Raw genomic sequence first — 24,451 nt, 5'->3', positions numbered from 1 at the left:
GAAAATACCAGAATAGGGTTGTTTTGCTCAGTCTCTCCACTATTCTGTTAATGTGTCTCTTAACCTCAGGTGACGCTGCTCTTGTTTATGATCTTTTCTATTTTATAAAATGTTTTCTCGTGAAATGATTTAGTGAAGGTGGATTTTGTTAATTTACATTGGCTTAATTTTAGCACAGATTTTATTAGGATTGACAGTGGCCCAGCATTGCAGAGACACAGCTGTAGCATGTAGTTACTATGTTTTGCCTCTTAATAGATCTCTGTTCCTCTAGCATGAATTAGATAGTCACATTTGAGAAGATTATCTTCTAAAACATAATTACTTTAGAGCATAGTGCTGCACCAGAGTGACTCTCTACATACTTCTGGGGGGGGTGGGTAGGTGTTGTCTCAGGATTTCTCTATTTTCAGGGCTCTGATCAGGGTAAATTGAATTATTTTGGAGACTGGAATAGTATTTCATACTTCTGTCACCAATCGGCATGTTGAAAAACAGCAGGAGAGTAAGTCCCTTCAGATTATGAAAGTTAGGGGAGGTTTCTGGCAGATGCTTCTACATGGCATGTTCCCCAGTGCCTTGTCTCACATGGTTAAATGAGTGATGCTGGGTCATGGTACTTTTAGTTCAAGCCTATGGGTCATGTTGGTGGGTTTGTGCTTAGTGCAGGGAGTGATGCCCAGTGACTGCTGGTGCTGTAGCAGATGCAAAGCTGAAGACAGGAGCATTTGACAATGTGTGCTGAACACCAGCTGGCAAATCAGTGCAGAAGTCACCTGAGAAGTAACTTGAAAGTGCTTCTGAAATTCCTGTGCATTTTCCTATAGGCTTCTTGCGGTGTGAAGGTAGAGCACACCCTTGGCTTCTGGATGTGATATTTGCCATATAAGTAAACAGGTGTTTGCTGAAGCAGAGTCTGGAAAGTGCTAAGTGAATCCACTTAGAAGAACAAGTTCTGTTAGTCTCAAAGGGATCTGGGCTCCTACGTCTTCTGTCTGTGTCTGAAAATCTTTGCTCATTTGAGCTACCCGGGATAGACCAAAATCTGGATAGTACTGGATTTTGAAGGAGCTATTTAAAGCACCCTTGTTCTTTTCAGTGACACGTTTTGTAAGAGGATGTTAGGTCTGAATCTCCTCACAGTTGCCTTGCCTGTGTTGTGACAGCACCATCATCAGTGTCACTGCAGAAGGAGCTGTGAACAAGTGATTTTTCCAGCTGTTAGGAAAGTGCAATGTATCTGCTCAGATTTCTGGGGGTGAGAAGACTCTCTGCTTCTTGTTGGTTTGTCTTAGCTCTCAGCTGTGTTGCTATGTAACAAGGATGCAAAGGAAAAGCATCAGCATGCTTTTTGGCGTAGAGCAGAGGTGAAGGCTGTGGCTTGCTTTCCAAGGTGAGTATCTTTTCCATGGATTATGCTTACAGCAGAGACAGCAGGATAGGCAAAGATAGGTACAAGCAAACATCTTCCAGTGATCCTGGGTGGGGGTTTTTTTGGCTTTTTGAAGACATGGCCTTGGTGTAACTCAGATCACGGGAAATTTGGACCTTTTGCACGTACAGTTCACGCTTTTTGTTAGGATGTAGCATTGTCCTTACAGGAAATAAAACAGGAGGGAGTGAGCCTCAATTGGAGAAGACAAGCCATGTCCTTGAGTTCTGCAGCTTAAATGGTCCTTCAGCACAGTCCTGGTAGCTGATGCTTATTCTCTCTCCCCACTGGATTGTTCATAGCCCCAGGCCGAGGAATCATATTTTCTCAGCTATGGCTTTTAATGTTACACGTAAAAGTGGGTGGGAAAGGGTTTCTTTTTCCATTAGAATTTTCCAGGCTATGGAAAGATGTCTTTTTTTTGAATTGCAGTGTATGGCTGTAATCTCAGGTTTATGAGAACTGGAGACCTAGAAGGACTTTGACTTAGCTGAAAATCCTTTTGGTATCTCCAAAATGACTTATTTTTAAATTGTTATCCCATTATATTTGTTTGTAAAAGTTAAATTTTGTTTTAGAGGTACTGATTCCCAGTAATTTGAATTGGGCTGAAAAAGACACAGATTTTTGAAGTGCAGTCTCTATATACAGAAACTTAAACATAGGTTGACTTCAGAGAAACAGTTTTGAAAAACCTCACTATGACTTTCAGAAAGCTGGCTGGATATGCCTTGTGCTGACTTCCTGGGCTTGTTCTGCAACTCTTAACAGCTTTGATTTCTGTTGTGGTTTAACCCCAGCCAGCAACTAAGCACCAGACAGCCACTGGCTCACTACCCCTGCCCCCGGTGGGGTGGGGGAAGGGTGAAAGCGAGAAACCTCGTGGGTTAAGAACAGTTTAATAATTGAAGTAAAATAAAATAGAATAGTAATAATATGATACAATAATAATATACAAAGCAAGTGATACACTATACAATTGCTCACCACCCACCAACGATGCCCAGCACGTTCCCGAGCAGCAATTGCTGCCCAGTTTATATACTGAGCATGACATCATGTGGTATGGAATAGCCCTTTGACCAGTCTGGGTCAGCTATCCTGGCTGTGCCCCCTTCCAGCTTCTTGTGCACCTGGCAGAGCATGGGAAGCTAAAAAGTCCTTGACTAGTATAAGCACTACTTAGCAGCAACTAAACCATCAGTGTGTTATCAACATTATTGTCACACTAAATCCAAAACACAGCACTATACCAGCTACTAGGAAGAAAATTAACTCTATCCCAGCTGAAACCAGGACAGTTTCCTTCTGCCCAGCATTTCCCAGATCGCTTGTTTGCTTGCTATCTTGGCAGTCATTAAAAGATCCAGCTGTTGTATGCAAATTTTTTCTGGGCTTTCAAGTCATTGGTTATGTAAGGCAGTAGGGAAAGACTAGAAGTGTCTGCCTGCGGATTGCTCTAAAGTCAGCACTAAGGAAGGCGATATGACGTTTAGCTTCTACACTGAAAGAAGACTTCTGGATATATTTGGAAGTTGCAAGCAATTTTGTGGAGAATTTGAGGTCTGTGTAAATGCTACAGCACAGAATCCTTTTCTGTCTGCTTTTCTCTCCCATAATTACGTGAACTTGTATGATTCAGGGGAAGGTAAGAGCGGATGGTGCCATTCCAGTCAAGGGAAACATGCACATTTTGTAAGGCTAGGCATGCTGCAACACCTTGGCAGCAAATCCCTTCTGCTACCAAGATTTAAACTTCATTTTTGCTTCCACTCTGCAGCCTCTCCTGCCAATCCTCTCCAGTAGAAGCCTTTCCTCCTGCAGCCTGCTGATGGTTGCTGGTACAGTGTCAAGCTTCTGGCCACTGAGCTTCTCATGTGTGGGAGCTGGCTTTGTGGCACATGGCAAAGTATGGGCAAAGTGCTGGTTACCATTATTCCTTGTGCTACTGAACCTGCTGCCCAGGTTCCACACTGCATGGCAACGCTGACATCCAGGTGCTTGCGTGATGCACACATTCTTATTCTGCTTTTCAGGTGTCTCCAAGTAAAAACCTCAGGCAGCCTGTGCTAGGGATGCAGCTTCAGGTGCTGCTGATGCTGCTGCAGCTGTGGCTTTTTGTGTGTGTGCATGTAAGTGTAAGCTTCCTAGCGTGGGTGAAGTCCTGCAGCTGCTGTTCTGCCTTAGCATTAAGACTGGCTATGAGTGCTGGGTGTGTTGCCTACCATGTCTGAGTCTAAGAGAATGAATGTGCTATATCGATCTGTGTTGGAGCTGTCCTGTGCTGGGGAGCAGTCTCAGCTGCTCCATAGCACTGCTCTGAAATTGCATTCAGACTTCCGTTGATGGTACAGGTTTGTGTGCGAGTGGAGCATGTGTGTGCCCATGAGCATGCTAAGGGGAAGCAGCAGTACAGTGGGAGGTCAGATGTGTGAAGAGGATCTGAGAAAGACACAGATTCAAGGGACAGGGTTTGGCAGAGGTGATTTATTGAGAAGGATTGGAGTACTGAGAAGTTTTCTGGTGACACTTGGGTTTCCTGGGTTTTTTTTCCTTTGCCATAAAGACGTGTGGATAGGACTCATGCATGGCAGAGACTGATGCAGTCCCTTGGCTGCAGTCACACTTTCAGCAACCTTTCCTGGCTGCTAGAAATATGTTGTGAATCTGTCTCTGATATACAAAAAGTTGCGTGGCCTGTGAGCTCCGTGGCTGTGCATGAATGGTTTCTGTTCAGTAACTAAATGAACAACTAATTTAACAACAGCACTTGGTGTGTTAAGTAGGTTTATAAATAAACTGATTTATTTAATTAATTAAATAAAATTGAAATTGAAGGACCAATTAACTGCCTGCAGTTGGCAGTTATTAAAATTCCTGACTGAGCTGGTTTGCAGACCACTTCTGTGGGTACTGAGCTCATATGATTTGGATGATTTTATTGTCATCAGGTGTCATGATTCAGAGAAAATCCTAACCACCACTATGTGGACAATCTCCAAGATGAAATTATTCTGTCATGTAACAAACAGAAACATTTCAGATCTTGCGGGTTTACCGAGTTTAAGGAATTTACCAGGAAAAGTATGCTTTTCCTTAGCCTGTCTTCTCAGAAATTCATCTTTGGGAAGATACCTCATTATTTTGGACACTGACTTTCTCTCTGCATACATTTATTTCCCCCCTACTAGATGGCTCTTAATTAATTATTGTGCATACAATATTCAGTTCTTTAGCCAATTTCAGTTTCATATTACAGCAGCATCTGGAACTTTTTAAATAAGGAGACACAAATACACAAAAAAGACTAGATATTGGAACAACCTGTCAGTCAATATGACTGTTGGCTTCGTTTCAGTGCTCAGTTTTCCAGTGCTGGAAAGATCCAATGTTCTAGTATCACTTGAAACACGAAAGTTCTGGGCAAAGTAGCTAGGCCTAGAAGATGGGGAATGTTGCAGAGATAACTGGGAAAATAAGGCAACAAACATTTAAAAAAAGAAAATTCTCAAGTATTATGTCAGTTCAAAATGGAGACAGACTTGAACAATTCAATTAATACTATGGTAGTAGGAAATGCCAGTTTGAGGCACCTTGCTTGCTTCTATCCGTTTTTTCTAATACAGTTTATAAAGACAGAGCTTGCTTCCTTTTTTGCCTTTGATTGGCTGGACACAGGTAGTACCTAGTATTTTAATTACTTTCTGTCTGAAATGAGCCATTTTTTGAGTGTTCTTTCCTTAAGAATATAGCCTGAGGAGGATGGTAAGCAGATGATGGTTTAGGTGTCAAAGGCTGAAAAACTATCACATGTGCATTGCAACACAGAAATATACAGTTGAAAACATGAGCAGGCCACATCAAGGCATCCCCAATGCACTGGGTCCTAAAGACAGGAGACAACCAGGAGCCTTAACCTCATGGCTATCAGGGAAAAACCATTCAAGTGGCTCACAGGGAGTTAAAAGGTGTGGTGGGAGCTTGGTGGCAAGAGAACCAGGTGTGCTTTGCATCCAGGCTCTGCTGAGCACACTCAGCCTTTCCTAACATCAGTGTGTCTTTCTGTCTCCAGTTGTTTTCTTCCTACCTGAAGACAATACTCACACTTGTAGAGTGTGGGCATTTGGCTAAAAAGCTAAAAAGACTTGCTGAAGCTGTGGAGACCAAATTCAGCTTCTTATCCCAAGGCAGAAGTACACCAAAATGATGCCTGGGAAATGAGGTGTCTTAAATCCAGTGGTGGAGAATCCATCCCTGCTTCATTCCTTTCCATCTTAGCTTCCCCCTGTACCTAAAACACTCTCTGTTGTGAGCTGAACTGATGTCTTCTTGTCATCCCCAACCTGTGGACCACAACTTGATGGCCTTTTCCTTTGTTAACCACCTTTTATAGGCAGGGTGGACTGTGGTGACACCTGTCTCCTTTGTCAGGCTTCTCTTTTCTAAATTAATTAAGCCACTTTTTTCACCCTTCCCTGTAGTTCATGTTTCCAAATCTCTGAACAGTCTTTCTTTTCGCTTCTGACTCTGAATTTGTTTCTGTCTCAGCAGTGTCCAAAACTGGATGCAAGACTCTGGCAGAGGCCTCAACAGGGTTGGATAGGACAGGCTAATTACTTCCCAACATTTGCCTATTGCGCTCTTGGAAACCGCCTTTTGCAAAAGCATGCTGTTGTTGACTCAGAAATTTTCTGGTGCCCTGCCACCCCAGATCCTGTGTGATAGTATGGCTACCTTCCGAATAATTCCTCACGTTTATTTGTGTATCAGTTTTGATTTTTTCTTTCCATATTTTCATTTGATCCATCTGAGACTATCCTTTCCTTTTACCATAATTGTTGTGAAATATTGCTCTGTTTCCAAAGAAGTTCTGAGGACCTTTTTGACCTTGGAATTAACAACAACAACAATAACAAAAAACAAAACGCAAAAAATGTATTTGTCATAATAAATCGCCATGTACTGAGATAGAGAGCCAGGAATTCAAAATCAATTTTGTTATTTTGAGCTCCTTAGCCTATTACAGAAAGGCACATTCAGTTTCCAGTGAGAGCCCCTGTCCTGGGAAGACCTCATGAATTAGCTCGCTTAAACATGTTGCCTGTTTGTAAGTATGAAAAGTCCTTTTGTTTCAGTGCCCTTTTGGTTTGGAAGCTCAAGAGATGTGACAGACTTGAGACTCAAATTTGTCAGAAATGTTGCAGCTGAATTGTACTTACGCATTCGTTCCATTAATGTAGTAAATCCCATAAGCTTTTGTGGATAGGAAATCCTTACTAAATAGTGTTAGGAAGTATCAAGAATACAATGAAACATGGAAGGATTATGATATTTTAGTGCACTCAGCTGTGCAGTGATCCTGGACAGAGTGTTTGGATCATGGTATCTGACTTTCTGCAATGCTGCATGGGTCACAAGCTGTGTGAGACTGTGGACTCCCCAAGCTACATGGCTAGTAGCACAGGGTGGTGTGTGCACTGTAGCTAAGTCTGTGTTTGGTGTGCATTGCTACGTGAAAAGAGGAGCAGCAAATGTTTTGGGAGCTCTGTCCTAAACAGCTGTAGCAGTGTGTCCGAGATTGTGATATTTCACATCTACAGAGGAGGAGGACCTTGGCAGTTAGAAGCATTAGTGCCAGCAGCCAGCCTGTGGTGCAAGTTTCTGGTAGTTCCTGGTGAGCTGTTTCAGCAGGCTTGGTGCATATGTCCAGTCACTCTTTGTGAAAGGGGAATCTAATGGGCTGTTTGGGTTTTTTCCCCTCTAGAGCGTGTGCTTTCTGCAGAAGCTTCTTTTGTATGTTCACTGTAGTGCTTGCCAACACCTTGGAAAAACACCCCATTGTCCATTATGGGGTTTTTAAAGAGAACAGGACTGAAGATGAAGTCCCTCATGACAAAAGCAGAGGCATTTTGTTGTGGCAGCAGTAAGGAATTTAAAAGACTGTAATAAAACTTTACAGAAGCAGACATGGGACTTCCCTTTTACTGCCCCCTCCTGCCCGTCTCGAGTAGCCTGTAAATGTCTGGCTGCCACTCAAAACCGTGGAAAAGTTTCAGAGGACTTTTTGGGTTTAACCAAAACAGTTATTTTTGCACCTGATGCTTTGTTGCTTATGTTCCCTTCCAAATGAAGCAAACTGACTGTACAGATTTGTGCTTATTTAAAGCCAGCACTTTTTACTTGAGTTGTTAAACGAAGAATTTGCTTCTCTGGTAGATAAAGCCATGAAATCTAATGAGTATGGTACGAAAATGGAGTGGGCAGAAGCAAGAAGTGTTTTAAAATGGATTTTCTGGTGGCCAGATTTTTTGAAAACTCTCCACCAGCAGGCCTCCACTGGTGCAAAGACCCTGTGATGCAGAAATATTCACTGCACCATTTTGCAGCAGGGGGGCAAAAGCTGTGAGGGTAGGAAAGGAAAATAAAAAGAGAGAAGCTCTTCAAAGAACAGCTTCAGAGTATCTGGGGATGGAGGAAAGGCTGAAGCAAGCAAATATTTTAGTGAAGAAACAGTGCTGTTACGGACCATCAGGAAAAGAATAGAACTGATGTTGGTTTAGCCAGCAAGTTATTGATGGGGGGAGGGTGAGAGGATACCTGGTAAAACTAGCCATTTCAAAACGAGCAGAACCAGATGACACACAGCCACTGCTTCTAAAGGAATTAGCACAGGATACCATGAACTGCTAGCCAGCCTTTTTGAACATTAATGGATAACAAGTGAGATCCAAGAAGACTGGACTAGGCAAATGTAGTAACAGCCTTTAACAAGATAAAAGCATGTCCTTGGAAATTGTTAAGCAGACAGTTTGAATTAATACCATTTTGAAATGTGACAAAAGGTCAAACATGGCAGCACTTACACCAGACAGTGGTTTTCAGCTATTTTAAATTGAAATTGAATTAGTCCTTTCTGGTGGTGGAGAATTGCAGGCCATCTTGTGCAGTGCTGTTGCAATGATTCCATCAGCAGAGAAAAATTATGCTAGGATTAAAGTGTTAATTATTTTTATTTCATGATTGCTTGGGTCTGTTTTTTGATGATGGCTTTTAAAATATGCAGTCATTTCATGGACCATCATCTGATGTCCTTGGATGACTGGTCTGTCTGCCCAGAATTTAAATAAACACTGAGCTGCACCAAATACATCCTTGACACAATGTACTGAGAGTGGCCCCAGTGGCTTTTGAGTATCACGAGGGCATTAAAGATAAAAGATTGTGCTGACAAAACTTTGACAGCCTCTGGAGCAGAATTATGTGATCACTGAGTAGACTGAAAACATGGGGCTGGGTTAAGTGGACCATAAATAAATTTGTCTGTATGTTCCTTCCTGGATGCAAAATAAAGGTGCTAATAATATTTTTTAAGGGCTTCTGCAGAGGGATGATATAGTGCCAGGAGAAGCTGGATATCTGTAGCAGACAGACTCAGAAGGGAATTATGATTTGGATTTACATTTATTTGATTATCTTTCTTGCAAAAAGAGAACTTGGGAGAAGTCTCATGTCCCAGAGCTGGGATGGCTTGTCAGTTTCTATAGCCAGGGATAGGGAATGAGGGAGTTATTTACCAGGGTGTACAGCCATCAAGTTGTGTTTTACTTGGTTTGAAATGTTAAGGAACATATATGCAATTGGACATACTAGCTGTGAGCCTGGTGTGAAGAGGTTTGCGCCTCTTAACCAGTGGTGCTGCTGTTTTTATGTTTGTGAACTCACCCTTTCCTGATGTGCACATTAGATAAGCAGGACATTTGTCTGGGAGCAGCGCTGTCGGCTTCATCTGAAAGGTCTCCAGATAGGGATTGTACAAGGGAGTTGCAGTAGGGGCTGCAAAGGATTGGGGTTCTGGGTTTAGTACTAAGCTTTGATGCTGACCAGAGGACATACCAAGGGAGTGAGTTGTCTCCCTTGGATCTCACTGCCACCATTTAAGGATGGGTGTGGAAGAACTTCATTCTGCAATGCTTCTTGTCACATGGCAGAGCAGCAATACTGTCTTGTTAGAAGAATCTGATACATCAGCGTTGCAACTCATATTTCCATTTGAAACTGAAACATTGACACCTATTGCCCTTGGGTCTGGGAGGTATGGACAGCCTGATTATAGAAAGCAAATGTGACAGCAGTTAGTATATGAGGTCGAGCACTGAGCATGTGACCATCAGGAATGGACCCTACCCTTCTCTCCCCCCACCTTTGGAGCAGCAAAATCTGAGAGCATTGAATTGAGTGAGTTCTGGATGAGCTTGTCAGGTCTCCAGCCCACCAAGGGCACTTTCACTGATTCTGGGGATGATTTGGATAGTCACGCAGTCAAGTTGAATGCCAGGAGGTCTCACACAAACAAGCAGAAGGAGAAGACTAAGTTTAGAAGAGGGGGCTTGGAATGGTAAAGGAAGGGAATTTGTGTAGATCTCAGATTTGTGCAGTAGGAAGAGGGGCTTCAACCAATATATCAGAACCAGCTCTGTGTGCTCATATAGTGCGAAATCCTATTTCTGAGTGTAAGAAGGAGTGTAGAAACTGAATTGAGACACTAGCAAGACTGTTACACTTAATTTGCAGCACAGCTCAGCTGGAAGACTATAGCTGGTTTTTGGACAGTAGTGTGCATGCACATGACCAAAGGCTTTAATGTCCTCTATCCTTGGAATTCATGTGTGTACCAGTAGTAGTTTGCAGATCTCCACTGTGCTCTCAGAGATCACGGTGGGGTTGATGTGCAAAAATTCCAGAGGCTTCTGGAACCTCTTGGGAAATTTAAATTTCCTTTTTGCATTAATTCCAAATTGCTGAGCAGGTTTTGGATGTTTGACCCCATTTCAGTTTTTTTTTTTTATTTATACAAGTGTTTTAAATGCTGTTCTGAGGGATGGTGATTTCATTCTTTGTTTTATCTGCCACAAACAGATGTTCTGCTATGTAAGGTTCCCTAACGAAATGTTAGTTTGATGTGCATTTACTTTTCAATACCAGGTGTGTTTAACAACATAGTAAGTATGACATGTTCTGAACAGGAAATCTCTGTTGTCCTGGTAGGTTTGTATTTAGTTGTATTTACTCATGAGTGATGCAGAGCCTGAAAAACTGGCATCATTGAGAGCAATTAATGTCTGGTATTGGTTGATGAGTGGTTTTGGATGAGTGTTCTTAGAGCAATGTCTGGGAAGATTCCTACATCAGCAGGGCTCTTGTGGGCTTTTCTTCCAGGCTGAAATATTGCTGTGTCTGGAAAAATTAGGGAAGAGGTAATATTGATATTTCTCTGTCTTCAGTGAGTTCCCTGTCCTGCTCACGTGTTAGGAGGCAAAAAACCCCAAAGATGAGATGGAGTAAAAAAGCAAGCTAATGTCCCTGGGAAAAGAGTAGCTACTAGAAAGGAAGGGGAGGTTTGGAGCTAGGGTTGCTTTGAAGGGCGAACGAGCACAAATTTGGGAACAGAATTCTCATAGGGTTTGGTGGAAAACCACACCACCATAAGGGTGCATTGTGTATTGTGGCATACTGGTCTATGTAGTCTTTGAGAAGGGCTGGATTGAGCTGCCACTGAGCTGCAACACAAGCCAGTCCAGTGGGGTCCCTCACTGTTAACGACTGTGGTAGAAGAGTGTTGCTTCTATCCCTGTTTGGGGATCACACATTGCAGGGTAGAAAATAGCAGATGTCCTGTTCTAAGGAGGCAACTTTGTCTCAAGAATTGTTTCTAGTTAGAAAGGTTCAAGATGAAGACTGATCAGAAATACCAACAGGGCAACATTTTTTCCAAGATGATAAAATGAAGAATTTGTAGAAGTTCATCAATTACAAGAGATTGTTTCTTCTGTCTGTTGGATTTTGACACAAGTTTCTCAATGCCAACTTCATTTTCCTTGTATATGAGTTTGGGGATAGCATTTTAATCCTTTCTTGTATATGAATGTTTAAAAAAAAACCTGTAGGAGGTGGGGGATACATAGTGTATTTGAAGGGATGGATAGCTTCTTTTTGTTATCTATTCTGTGTCACAATCAAGGGTGAGGTAATCTCTGAACTCTTTTATCTTTAATCCAGTGTCACAATACTGCATAGACATACGGCTTGTGGACCTGCATCTCACATTTTAAATGAAGAGACATGAGCAGAAGGAGTTCCAGTAGATGTTGCCTAACATAGAGAAGATGCACATTAGTAATGACGTGTAAATGTATAATGATGCAGGAGGGAGGCATCTTTCTGCAGATGTTTGGGGTGGATAGTAGTAATGAAGCTTAAGCCAAGACTTTGTATATGATGTGTTCTCATTCAAACTTAAGTTTTCAGACTAGTCGTTTGGAGTACAAGCCTCATGCCTGTGCTGTGCAGGCCTTCTTGAGGGTTTGTTGTCCAAAAAATTGAATTAAATCACGTGGGAGTCCCGGGGAAAGATCCCGTTAGTCTAAAAGGATAGCTTGTCAGAACTTACCCAGCTTGGGGAGGATGAACAGTTCAGCCACTTGAATTTGGTTGCCCCAGTTACCTGCTTATTGTTTTGTTTCTGTCACAGTTTTAGCAGGTATTTGCCAAGCAACTGCTGTTGTACAATATTGTTTGTCTGTTATTGGAGAATGATAATTCATATCCCATTATGCCTTTAAAATCCTTTGCACAATTCTGACTGCACCAGAGCTTTTTGCTTTGGTGCTGAAAGTTACAGACCTCAAGCCAATATATTCTTGCATTTTTTCCATACATGGAGTTGCTGGTTGAGTTGCTACCAGTTGCATTGCAGCTTTTCCACATGACTTCTGGAAAAGCATTGCCCTCCCTAGCCCAGGAAAACTACTCAAGTGTTCTCTTCCAAGGCCAAAGTACAACATACTCGTGAGGTAAATCTTGCCGTGCTTTGTTCTTGTTTTACTACCACATTTCATCACACCCCAGGGCCTTCCTGCTTATGTTGCGCCATCTTAATCTTAACAGGCAGACTTTTGTAATCTTTGTGAAAATGATGAGCTCTTGGCAGATACCTCTGCTTTTCTCAGGGACCCTTGAGCAAATGTTTATCCAGGACACTTACCTTGACAGTGAGCGTGTGTGACCATGTACTGGAACTGCTGTGGGGAAGGTGACCTGCCCTGGCCTTTACCAAAATAATTTCACTCTCTGAGCTGCAAAAGGGCTAAAGAAGTCTGGGTTAACTCATTGTTGGGACTGCTGTCTACCCTGTTCACTGAGGTGATTAAAAAATCTGTGTTCAGTTTATCTGAAGGATATGAGTTCAGAGATACTCCATGGCTTTCTTGGCTGACAAAATCTTCAGATAATTTTTCTGTGATGCTTTTTGTTCCAATCCATTCCAAGTGAGTGTTGGTAGATGCCTATTACAAAGATACTGTGATCCGGTTTGAGCTGACATCTTTCTGACTTCATGTTTTGATGGGCTGCAGTTACTTTTTAGTGATTTAACATCTTTTTAAAATGTAGTCAGCAGGGGAAGGAAAATAATAAAGGCCTGTTGTACAGTGGATAAGTCTTGGGGTTAGCAGGGGAAATAAGTATGCTTTCTTCTGGCTTCGGGTTCATTGAAACTGGCACAGAAGTCCACACGTTAAAATCTTCCATACTTTGAGAGCAATAGCTTACCTGATCTGTGAGACTTCTTGCAAATCAATTAAACTTGGACAGTCACTTAAAATTCCTGAGGGGTCCTTGTTGGTGTGCAGTAATCTCTTTCAAGAACAAAACAGAAAGAGGAAAAAAAAAAGAAATCAAAAACACCCAGATACTTTTTAACAATAAACAGCCTATCTTTCAGAAGTGCCAAATGCCCAGCAGTTCCCTGATTGCATTGGCAGCAGGTGGGTTTTCACGAGTCTGAAAATCAGAGTATTTTAGATTTTGCCACAAAGGCAGCTTGGTGTGTTGACTAAAGTGGGACCACTGGTCATGTCCTAATGTGGGCAGCCAAAGAGGTGAGGGGAGGTGCTGTCTGGCAGTGCAGCCAGCTGGCTTATTCCAAGAACATCCTCTTAGGGAATTTGCACAACAGAGCTGGTGGCTTGTAAATTCACACCCTACCTTGGGATACACTAATTTTTCTATGTGGCTGAGCTCACAGTTACTATGAAGAACACAGCTTTAGGCCTGTGTTTCACTATGTGAAAATTTTGTCAGCTATTCCTCTTGGAAAGCTTTCGCACTGAGAACTTCCAGCCTCTGATCTACCTGAAACCAGCTAGGGACAATTTCAGCAGTTCTTGTTTGAGGTTTCTCTTGGCAAGTCTACCACTAATATAAACTCTCCTTTTCATTCCTGTACCTTGAAAAGGTCATCTTGCTCTGCTGTGCTCCATTTGGAAGCCAGAAGCCTGTCTTAAAGATGCTCTGACTTGGTTTTGACATAAACACTGGTTCAAAGTTGTTGTTCTGTTTGGAACAGCAGCCAGAGTGATGGCCTAATTGTGCTGTTGAGTGGAAAAATGTTTTACCATTGCTGAGTGTTTTATACGGAACATGCTTTCCTAGTTGGCAGAACTTCAAGAACATCCAAAGTATCTCGTTGCATGGTTACCAGAAAGCATACGATAACTGTCAGAGCTTGTTCATCACATTGCAAGGCTAGATCGTTTACTCTGTTAACTTTATTGTCTTGATTTCCTCATGCTTACATGAATTATGCATGTAATATACATCAATTTTACAGAAAGTGGGGGAAGCACTCAACCCAATGAAAAGTTTCTTTTCTCAATTATTCCATTCCACCAAAAAGAGTACACAAGAACTGGTGAGAGTTGTTTCAAGCTTCAGTATTCTGCATTTCTAAGACATGCTACTTCTAGCAACATTCCAAACCACTGTGAAGGTTAGTCCTAAGCTATGCATGGCCTGTGCTACAGAGGACAAGTGAAAAAATAATCAATGCAGATGGGAGGGGACTTGAGAGACTTTTTCTTTCATCTAGCAGCACTCCAAAGAGTATCTGTGGTTGAGTGAAAGAAAACTGGAGGCCAAATTCCAGGTCATCAATAGCAAGTTAGTTCAGTGTCATTGATTGCATTTTAGGAAGATAAAAAGTACTACTAAATGTTGCTCTTGAAGCTGTGGAGATAGGTTGGGCTTTGGCTGTGTTCCTAGCTTATTCCTTACAGTTGCAGACACAATGATGTTCTCATAATTTCTACATTTTTGTACATCATTTCTACAGTTTGGAAAGCCAAATTGTTTCCTTTCTAAGGGAATTTTCCTGCAAAGTTGTTTAAAAAGAAAATTTTTTTAAAAAGTAGTTTGCTCTGTTAACCTCAGTATTGGAGTGTTGCTTCCACTACATTTAAGAGTATCCAGTGGAAAAGAAGGAAGAGGAGGTGGACTACAGCAACTCCTATTTTAGTAGAAGCTTTTTTTTAAAACAAAACAAAACAAAACAAAGATACAAAACATTAATTCCATGTGTTGAATTTTAAAAGTAATTAATTGCAGGTGTTGAATTTTAAAAGTATAGCCAGTCTCAGCCCAAGGAATCCTAGTTTCAGATTTTTTGCTTTGCAACTCTGTTAATCTTTTAATAGAATTTTGAGATGGCTGTTTTAAGTGTCTTGTAAAATAAATAATTATGCAAAAGAAAGAAACCCTTACTACTAGCACACTGGTTAGACAGTCCCATAAATTGGAAAGTGGGCATACCCTAAGAGAAATCTGGATTGCTAGTAATTCCTTTTCATTTTGTTAATTGTTTCCAAGTCTGATCTAGACCTGAGTTTAGGAGCTACGTGGCAATGCTAATCCAAAACAAGCTGGACATTACTAACTGAAGAAATGCTGAGTAGGAGACAGGCAGGAGTTCTAAGTGTAATGTGTTGAAAGTCCATTTTTTTTCTCTGAACTTTGGTTCAGGACTGTAAAAAAATGAAAATTATACAGAGGCCTAGTCCCTAGTTCTGTTCGATGAGGTAAAAATGTATGTAATGAAGGTTTGATTTGTGAAGGCTTTAAAAACAAACTTTGCTAGTGTTTACAAAATCCTTAACAAAGACATAATTAAAAAAAAAAAAGTTTAATCTTTCTCTAGTAACATGCATCACCAGTTCATTTCCAGCACGGAGCAAAGATTTTCTACACAAGGATGAACTTCATGAAGGCTTGAGGCATTCCTGCAGCACGAGGAGGAACCCCAGTGAGCACTTAGGTGGAGAGCTCTCAGCGACGAGGTGCACCAGCAGGTTCATAGCCACACTATTAGCCTTATAGAAAGATGGGAGCAAGTCCCAGCAAGGTCGTGGAGGTGTCCCACTGTGAACTGCAAGCTGACCTGTGAAATGGGAACAATCTATTCCACTGCTGGTCTTATTCCACATACAGCACATAGTGGGGTGTTTATTTCTCCTGCTGTCAGTGGAAACATAAAAGCCTGTAAATCAGTGTAAATTACTCAGACAAAAGGCTATGTATTAATGCAGTCTGTTACAAGTACGTGAGTTACACTTCTTCCAGCAGTACTGTAAGCAGCGTTCCTCTGATTCAGCATTATCTACCATCCTCCTGCATCAAGAGGAGGATAATAAATTCATTCACTGCTTCGAAAGTGCCTGATAAATTAATGGAAGTCCCTTGGTTTTATAGCTCCAGTTGGAGAAGGGTTGGCTTGTGCATTCCCATATAAATCTCAGATAACAACCAAAACCTTCAGAGTGTCTTTTTGTTCAGTTCTGGAAAGACACACTGCAAGAATCTAGCACCAGATGTGCCAGTGTGAGTTTGCTGTCAGCAGACCAAAGACCAAATTCTTCACAGCTATTACCTCTGCCAGTGTGTCTGATTTGAGGCAAACAGAATGTCATCTAAGTGCCTTGGATGATTGTGCTAGAGAAGAGGTGCTCCCTCTGCTCGCCACGCTGGCTTTTGAGAACAAAAGCCATAAATAAAACAAAGCCCATGGGAAACTTGTAGCTTATAGGTAACCTAGAATAGTTTCCATTTCCTTTTGTTTCATTGGCTTGTTGTACTGTTCATCTCTTGTCCTTCAGGTGAGTTCGGTGAGTTCCTCAGATAACCTGTCTCTTCTAGTCACCTGAATCCAGTCTTTCTCACAAAAGCAGTCCAGGTTTGGGAAGTTGCTTCCTTTTTCTCTCTTCTTTACAAAAGCTTGTTGCACAGGCCATAGCCCTGGAAGTGACTTAGTCTCCTCTGAAGGCTGCAGATGGTGGCTTAAATCTCCTATTGGTATCCTCAGCCCCTGCCAAAATCAGACTTCTCCTGCCTGTGTGTGCAGGCTGGTGTTTGCAGGGCTCCTCATGGCAGGTGGGTTCAGGTTTCCAGGCTCTGAGAAGGCCAGTCCCAACTTTCTGCCTCAAAGGCAACTGGGACATGGGCACCAGACATCTAAGGAGCTGCGTCACATTGGAGTGAGGAATCTCGCTTCTCAGCACTTGGCTTGCTGGACCATTACCATGACAAAGGAGGATTATTGACTTTCATAGTCAGGATGCCTTTGATTTGAGGCTTGCTTTGATTCGGGGCAGTAGTGTTTGCTGGCCCAGAGAAGCAATGGTCTCCTCCAGGTTAAGAGCAAGGAAAAAAACCACACTTTTGAGAAGGAGGAGGAAGAGGGAAAGAATTGGCTGAAGAAGCTGAACGGAAGCTATAATGGATGCAGTTCATCGCTGGGAAGGGCCCAAAAGCAGCCCATGATTCCTTAAGACAATTAAAAGCAAATTGTCTGGCTGAGTGATCCCAGAGCAAGGAAGATGCTCCCTCAGACTATAATTCAAGGGGCTGAATGGTCCTTAAAAACTGAGAGCAGAGAGAAAAAAAACAGAAGATGAGGCAAATGATGGAACAGATGTGAGCGCTTTTGTTGGGAAGACTTGGAGGCTAGCGGGGATAGCGATAGGCTAATTTGAGGCGCATAATGCCAGGTTCCTTTCATATGCAGAATAGCACTTTGATCCAGTGTGGATGAAAGTGCTGAAAAGTGGAGAGGATAGCAGGGGGTCTTTTGTCTTTGACAAAAAAGGCATCTGCTGGGCTCTAACCCCCTTTTCCCCACCCCCTTAGCCTAGAAGGCCACTCCAACAATGCTAGCAAAGGGGACAAGTGTCTCCTGACAGCTGAAGAAATCTCCAGGAGGAGAATGAGGCTTGCAGCAATATGTATACCAGAGAGCTTAATCGGTTTTTTTCACAGTACAAAAATGGAGAGGGTTGGGGGAAGATAGTGGAAATGGGAGGTGGGAGTTGGATCACAGTGGAAATGGGAGGTGGGAGGAAAAAAAAATCCCTTTCTAATAAACTTGTTACTTTTGTTCTCCGAATACATCTTTTCAGGAGATACTTTGATGCTAGTATGAATATACTTAATGGAGCAGAGTAGGGTAGAGTTGCTGGGGGGAAGATGTGAAATAAGGAGGAAGAGTTTTGCAAGGAGGATGAATGTGGAGTGATCTCTGTGGATTCTAACACTGGAAAGGTTTGGGGATTAGTAAAACACAGTGCAATGCAAGAGATACCTGGAAGACAGATGCATGCTTTCTGTACCACTTGCTGGAGGAGCTCAGCTCAGCACAAATTCTTGGTTTTGATTTCTAAGCAAAACTGAAAATTTCTTTTCAGCCTTTCCTTCTTTTCTGTTGTCCTCTTAACTCCTTGGACTTATTAGAAATGAAAGTACTGCAGGACTGAATGGGGAGCTGGGAAGGCAAGCAGTATTTGTGCTAAGCAAGTATAGCAGTTGCGGATCAGCTGCTGATCTGGTCCCTTCTCTTGCTCTGTCAACTTTCTTCAGCTTTTCACATCTGGTAAACAAGACTGGGATCCAATCTGCAACGTTTGATGGCTGTGGTCTCCCTTAAGTATCATTTTGCACCTAGTCTAATGGTTTTTTTGAGAAATAATGACAGATAAGAGTTATCAACCTCTGAGCAAGACCTACCTCAGCAAATTAAATCCTTTAAGAACAGTAGGTTCAGGAATCTTCCCTCTCTTGAGATCCTGACAGTGTTTAGACATTGCTGTTTACTGAAGATAACCTTCTCACTATGGCACAGCTTTAAGCAACACCTGGTACTGCAAACAGTTCCTCCTTCTTTACCCTCACACCCCTTTTTTTTCTGCTGGGGAGTTACACTTCCCCCAACAAGGTGTGATACAGAAATGGAGAGAAGCTATTACATTCCTTTGAGAAACTCTACACACACAACTGACAAATCATAATCCTGTGTAGTTGTTTAGTAGGTGTGCCATGATCCCCCTTGAGCAGATGCTACCTTTCTGTTCAGACCAGCTGATGTGGAGAGTATTTTTGCAAAGCCTGATGACACAAGTTACCATGACTCATTAGGGAGGGCTAATTGTCAAGGACGTTGGTGGTCTTTTGGTTTCTGCCCATTTGTCATATCTTGACTTTTCTTGCTCCCAGTGCTTGGGCTGTGGTTGAGAATGGTGCAGAGGGACTTCAGGTGCTGCTGCTGTCATCAAGGGAGCTGAGACCACCTCTGTCCCTCACAACGCAAAGGTGAAAGTTGTGTCTCTGGGTGAGCTTCACGTAGTTGTGTGACTCCTCTCTCAGGTGCTACGCACAGTGATAGGATGCACATCTAGGTCCAAATGGGGAAAGACATTGCTCATGGGGAAGTCTGACCTGGCAGGGAACAGCCCTCTGTAGTCCTCCATGCCAAAGAAAAACAGCCCATGCAGTGCCATGCAAACCCACCGACTGGGCTGTAGGGTCCGTGGCAGCCTGCTGGATGCTCCATCCTCAGGGAGTCATGGTCGGGATGGGGTGTAGAAGTCTTGGGCACTTGAGCTTGGACACTTTGTTTGTTCTTTGAGGTAAAGCATGAACCACCTCGTGGTGAAAGGTCTTTTGTGCTTCCTCAGCTAGGCAGGCAAACCCTTTCAGCTGCTGCCATCCTGAGATTTCTTCACGTGTCCAGTATCAACTCTCTCACCTCCACATCAGAAAGATGTACTCTTAGCAAAGACCAGAGAGCTGCCAAAGCTGCCTCATCAGGACAGCTTTATGTCATGCTAGCAGTAAGCTTAGAAATGGGGGGGGGGTGGGGGGTGGGGGGTGTGTGTGTGAATTGCCTCTATTCCTGTGTAGACATGTGCAGTAATCCTCCATAACTGCAGGTAGTCATTGCGGTTTTAAACTGTGGTCTTGAGACAGATTTATTTAGCTGTTTGCAGTTTACTGTGTGCTAGTTTCTTATGGCCTAGTGGGTGGGCACGAGGAAGGAAGATGCCTGTGTGGCTTGACCTGGCTGCTATGGTCCAGGCCAGGTCTGTTTGGGGCAGAGACTGAATCTGTTTCATCTGAAGCACATGGCAAGGGAGGAGGGAAGAGATGTGCGTGGGGCAGAGGGTAGCGTGCAGAGTAGGCAACAGCAGGAGTGCAGGCTGTGGGAGTATAGTGGAGAGAGGAAGGTTTGCTTTGTTCTCACATCTCGCCCAGCAGGCTGGTGTTTTCTCCACAAAAGCCAGTTACCCTCCACTGGTTTGGGTTCAGATGAAAATCAAACGGTAAAGATTGCAAAACGTCTTTGATGTTCTTACTCTACATTGAGGCAGAGCTACCTGACCAGCTCAGGAGACTGTCACAGGTCTTGTTTGTGCTCTGTGGACAGCGACTGTCTGGTCATTGTTTCAGAGGCTGCAGAGTCTAGAAAGGGACATACTGCTTTAACGGAAAGTTGTCCAAGTGGATGCTGCTATGGTAGTCAAATAACTTACAAAATAAGCCATTCCCATGGAAGTGCTTTTGGCTGGACTGATTGTACATATGAGATTGTCCTGGCATGACCTAGTGGTCCTGGCTGTAGAAACCCCACATTTTCAGCATGGATTTAGCTTGTCTCTCAGTGAATATCGCCTGATGATTAACATCAATTAGGGCTTCTCTGTGTGGGAAGTGAAGCCAAACAAATGGAAAACGATGGCTTCAGAGTGCAATAAACCCCAGCCTGCGTTGCAAACTTTTGTTCAGACATAAAGCGGTTTCAATTTGTTTTGGTTTAATTTACTTCCAAATTAAACAGAGATCCTTGCAAGATGGCCACCGGTTAGTTTGATGTAACTTTCTTGAGTGTCTACCTGCAGGTATTCTTTTAATCAGGTGCAGTTTGTACCAACAACGTGAATTCTTGCCCTTTTTAAAAACGTGAAATGGGAGTGAATGTTGCTATTCATCAACACTGTTCCAGAACTAATGCTAAGTTATGTGCTTTCATATTCGGTTAAATACACGGTGGTTTGGATCCAGACAGGGAGCTCTAGCTGTGTTGGGGACAGTGTGATTTCAAGTTTGGTGGGACTTGCGCTTTTGTGTAGGAGATGGATTGTTGTGCTGGGCGAGGGCAAACTGCACCTGTTCGTTCCCACATATGTCCTGTCCTGTAGTCCCAATATTTGGTTCACATAATCTCAGTACATTAAGGGTATGCTTACACATACACATGAGTATGTGTGATTTTCATGGTGTTGGTGAATACCTCCAGTTCCAGGGTGCTTTTGATGGTGTTCGAGACAAATATCCAGGAGGAGTTAATTACACAGAGCCCTCATCAGGCTGCAGAGAGTCACCAGAGCTTGGAAAATAACCCTCCCAAAAGTAACTTTTGAAATGTGTTTCAAGACCTCAGCAATATCTCTCAGCTTACTTCCTTTAGAAATAAAAAAATAAGCCAGTAGGTACAAGGAAGGCTTGTTACATTTGTCTAGTCTTGGTGTGCAAATCAGCGGTAGCTTGTGTAAGCGCTGTGTTCAGGAGAGATGGCAGTGTTTTACTTGCCATATGCTGATAAAGAGCTGCTGTCTGCGTGGGCGAGTAACCAGCTCTGCACCCCACCAGTGTGCTCAGTGGCATCCCTTGCTTAGCCTGGGAGGTTTCTGCCCCAAGTCCTTCCTTGGCTCCCTGCCTTTCCAGGGCTTGGTGGCTGCCTGCTGCAGCAGCTGGAGCAGTGAGGGAGGCGTACAGAGGTGCTGTGTAGTCTGTTTGGCTCCAGAGGCCCCTCTCAACTGTTCCTCCAAACTGCTCTCCTGTGTCTTTTAAGTAGCAGTTATCCTCATGGGGTGTGCATTGGCCTAGGTGGGAGGCAGCTCCAGCGGCAGCTCTCTCTGGGTCAGGCCCTGAGTCCACCACCCTGGGAAGGGCCATGCTCTACTGGAGGTGGGGAAGCAGCAACACCTGGAGGAGACCTCTGCTGATCTTCTCCCTTTCCAGTCAAGGGAGAGTCTCCCTGGGGGTTGGAGCTGTGGCAGCCATGATGGTTCAGCTTGAGGCAAAGGGAATGGGAGTGTTTGCAATTCCTAGGTGAATATGGAGGAGGAGGAGGAGGGAGCGTGGGCAGTGGCAGCCCCCATGCCTGCAGAGGCAAGTCAGCTGGGGGAGAGTGCTGGGCTGCTGTGGGGCCACTGCCATCAGACTGGATTCCCTGGCAGCCGCCGTCCTTCCCTGGCCTGCTCCAAAGAGCCATTCCTGCCTGAAATAAATGGGGTATGTGAGAGAAGGAGACATGAAGCAGGAAACAACAGCATTAATGCTCCTTGTGGATGAGGAAGAAAGGGCAAACAAGGAGAGGCCATGCTTAATTTACGTAGGTGACTGAGGATCTGTGGAGATAGGAGCCATCAGGCCCTAGGGCTTTATGGTGATCAGGCAAACTACCATCTAGGGGAACAAGATTGTTCCTATTTCAGTCTGTCCCTTTGTATCTTCTGTATTAATCTTGTCATGGGCAAAACCTCCTGGAGTTATGTGTGGTGAGTCAGTTCCCTGTGAGCAGGCTTGTGCGACCTGAAGCGTGAGTGTCTGCAGACCTGGAGGAGGCGCAGGCTGGCAGCGCATGACTGGTGCACTTGGAGCGGGATCAGCTTCAGAGACCCCTTGGCGGGCAGCTGTATGTCTGTGACCTTCTCAAGGGGCGAGATGAGAACTCACTTTTCCTCCCTCTCCCCCTCCCTCAGGTGGTCTTTGCTTTGAATCAGACTCTCTTGCAGCAGGAGAGCCTCCGAGCAGGCAGTTTCCAGATCCCCTATACGACAGAAGACCTTATCAAGCATTACAACTGTGGGGACCTCAGCTCCATCATCTTCAACCATGACACTTCTCAAGTGAGTCTTGCCACTGCAGCCCTTGCACTATGCACATGTCCCCATAGTGCTAACCCCTGTCTCACTCACACTCGTCTCTCCTCAACCAGGCGCTTTGCAGGTGACGCCAAGGGCACGTTGCTGACTCCCTGCTGCATCCGCTTTCCGGTGCCACCTGTCCCAAGAGGTTGCACCACCTCACCCCTGTCTTGCTGCATGCAAGCAGCGAAGGCACACCTGGCTTTCCCTTTTGGGCGAGTGCCGTGTTTGCTTTAGTGTCACAGCTCTATGAGTTAATCCTTTATTTTCTTAAGGATTCTGTGGAATTATGCTAGTTTAGGTATGAGCGAACTTAGCACCGACAGAGAGCAGCAGCAGGCTCTTTTGTGCAAATCGCGAGAGAGAAATGTAGTCGTGACTTGGATGCTTGTGTGTAAGGCTGGGCAAGTTGCAAGCTTTTTAATGTCCCCTTTCAGAATGATTGTGTACTGTGGGCAAGGTCCAAAGAAGCGAAATGGAGTGAAACAAAGAAAAGATAGATTTAGACTGAACGTTAAGGAAAAGAAAACCTTCTGAGGCCTCACAGACTTGGTTTATGGAGACGGTTTCCTAAGCAGCACAGTGGAATGCAATGCTCTGATCTTTAAACCACGAGAAAATGCCCAGCAGGGACCAGTTTGGCCTGTTTGGGCTGTTAGATTAGCTAACCTCAGACTGAGACATCAGGCCTCTCTATGCTTGTCTGGGAGGTACTGCCTGGCAATCTGTGCACATCAATGAAAATGTAGGCTCTAGCCTCGCAGTGCTGAACAAGTGCGTGTTGGTACCTGGGCTTTTCCTGCTGAATAACCATTTTCCTATGGCCTTTTGATATATACGGTGCAGTGCTGCAAAGCTGGAAATACTGTCATACTAACCCTTTCTTCTCCAGCACTGAGCTTGTTGTTACCTTCCTGTCATGTACACCCTTTAGCCTGCAGGTGCAGGCAACCTGGTTGTTAACACTGCTCAGCTCTTACACAGTGCACTTCTTTCATAGATTTCAAAGAGCTTCTCAAAACAGGCCAGCACTGTAAGAGTGTACAGATGCTGCATCACTGTTCTGCTGATGTGTTACAGGCAGCAGACAGATGGCATTGCCTTGAGGTCCTTGGAGAGAACAACTCCTGCTGAGACATGCATGTCTCTGATGGAGCAAGTATGCTTTACCTACATGAGGGGCTCCACTGCAGGGCACTCTCCCTCACAGCGGAGCTGAGTAGTAATAGCCTGCAACACTATCAGCTTATGTTTTTAAGCCGAACTTTTCTGTAAATTGTATTTGACCCCATGCTTGCCCAATAGATGACCCACTGTGGGCTAAGAACCCTTTGGAAACAGTTGGTAATAGTCTCTGAGTGGCTCTAGAGCTGCAGGTTTGCAAGGGAAAGCACCTGGCTTAATGGCTCTGCTGCCCAGAAACCACTGCTTACAGGCCCTTTCCTTAGCAGTTCCCATAGCTGCAATGCCCAAAGCTACTTGTCAAGAAGCCAGGATGGCTGCAACTCGAGACCCATATTTCTTTCTACTCGCAAGAGGTCAGGGTAGTGTGCAGCCACAGCTGTCTTGGGGGCCCCAGGGGAGGAAGCCAGTATTTTAAAAGATACCTTAAGGACAGGGAAACTGGAGGTGGTAATACTTTCTTTCCTGACAAAATCTGGCCCTCTTTCTTTGGGAAAGTTTGGGGATGTTTTTGTTAACTAGTTCAAATTGCACAGCTATTCTTTGATAGCCTGAGGGGTCTGGTACCAGTCAAACTGTCTCAGAAGAGTGTAATTATCATTACAGTTATGTCATACCTGTGGCAATTTAAGGAAGAGGTGTGTAGCTAAAGATAGCCAGGGGCAAATATTTACTTTCTTCAGCCGAGCAATCAGGATTTGGGATGTACGGTGTGGCAAACTGAGAGTATTTGTTGACTTTGCATCAAAAA

At 43.8% G+C, this 24,451-nt stretch overlaps 1 protein-coding gene across 4 annotated transcripts in view; it reads left to right on the top strand.

The window, feature by feature from the left end:
- Positions 1-24,451, top strand: part of TRABD2A (TraB domain containing 2A) — a 91,233-nt gene that overhangs the window by 28,947 nt on the left and 37,835 nt on the right. For 3 of the 4 annotated variants that reach the window (XM_087741944.1, XM_087741941.1, XM_087741940.1), the window contains exon 3: positions 22,354-22,500. The exons of the other annotated variant lie outside the window; for it this stretch is intronic. In XM_087741944.1, the coding sequence (XP_087598070.1) occupies positions 22,354-22,500 (147 nt within the window). The remainder of the gene's footprint in view (positions 1-22,353; positions 22,501-24,451) is intronic. 4 annotated transcript variants of the gene reach the window in all.

The sequence above is a fragment of the Nipponia nippon genome, unplaced genomic scaffold (assembly GCF_047370975.1).
Source record: "Nipponia nippon isolate SJK-2023a ecotype South Korea unplaced genomic scaffold, ASM4737097v1 scaffold_8, whole genome shotgun sequence".
NCBI classification, from domain to species: Eukaryota; Metazoa; Chordata; class Aves; order Pelecaniformes; family Threskiornithidae; genus Nipponia; species Nipponia nippon.
This window is presented reverse-complemented; position numbering and strand designations above follow the sequence as displayed.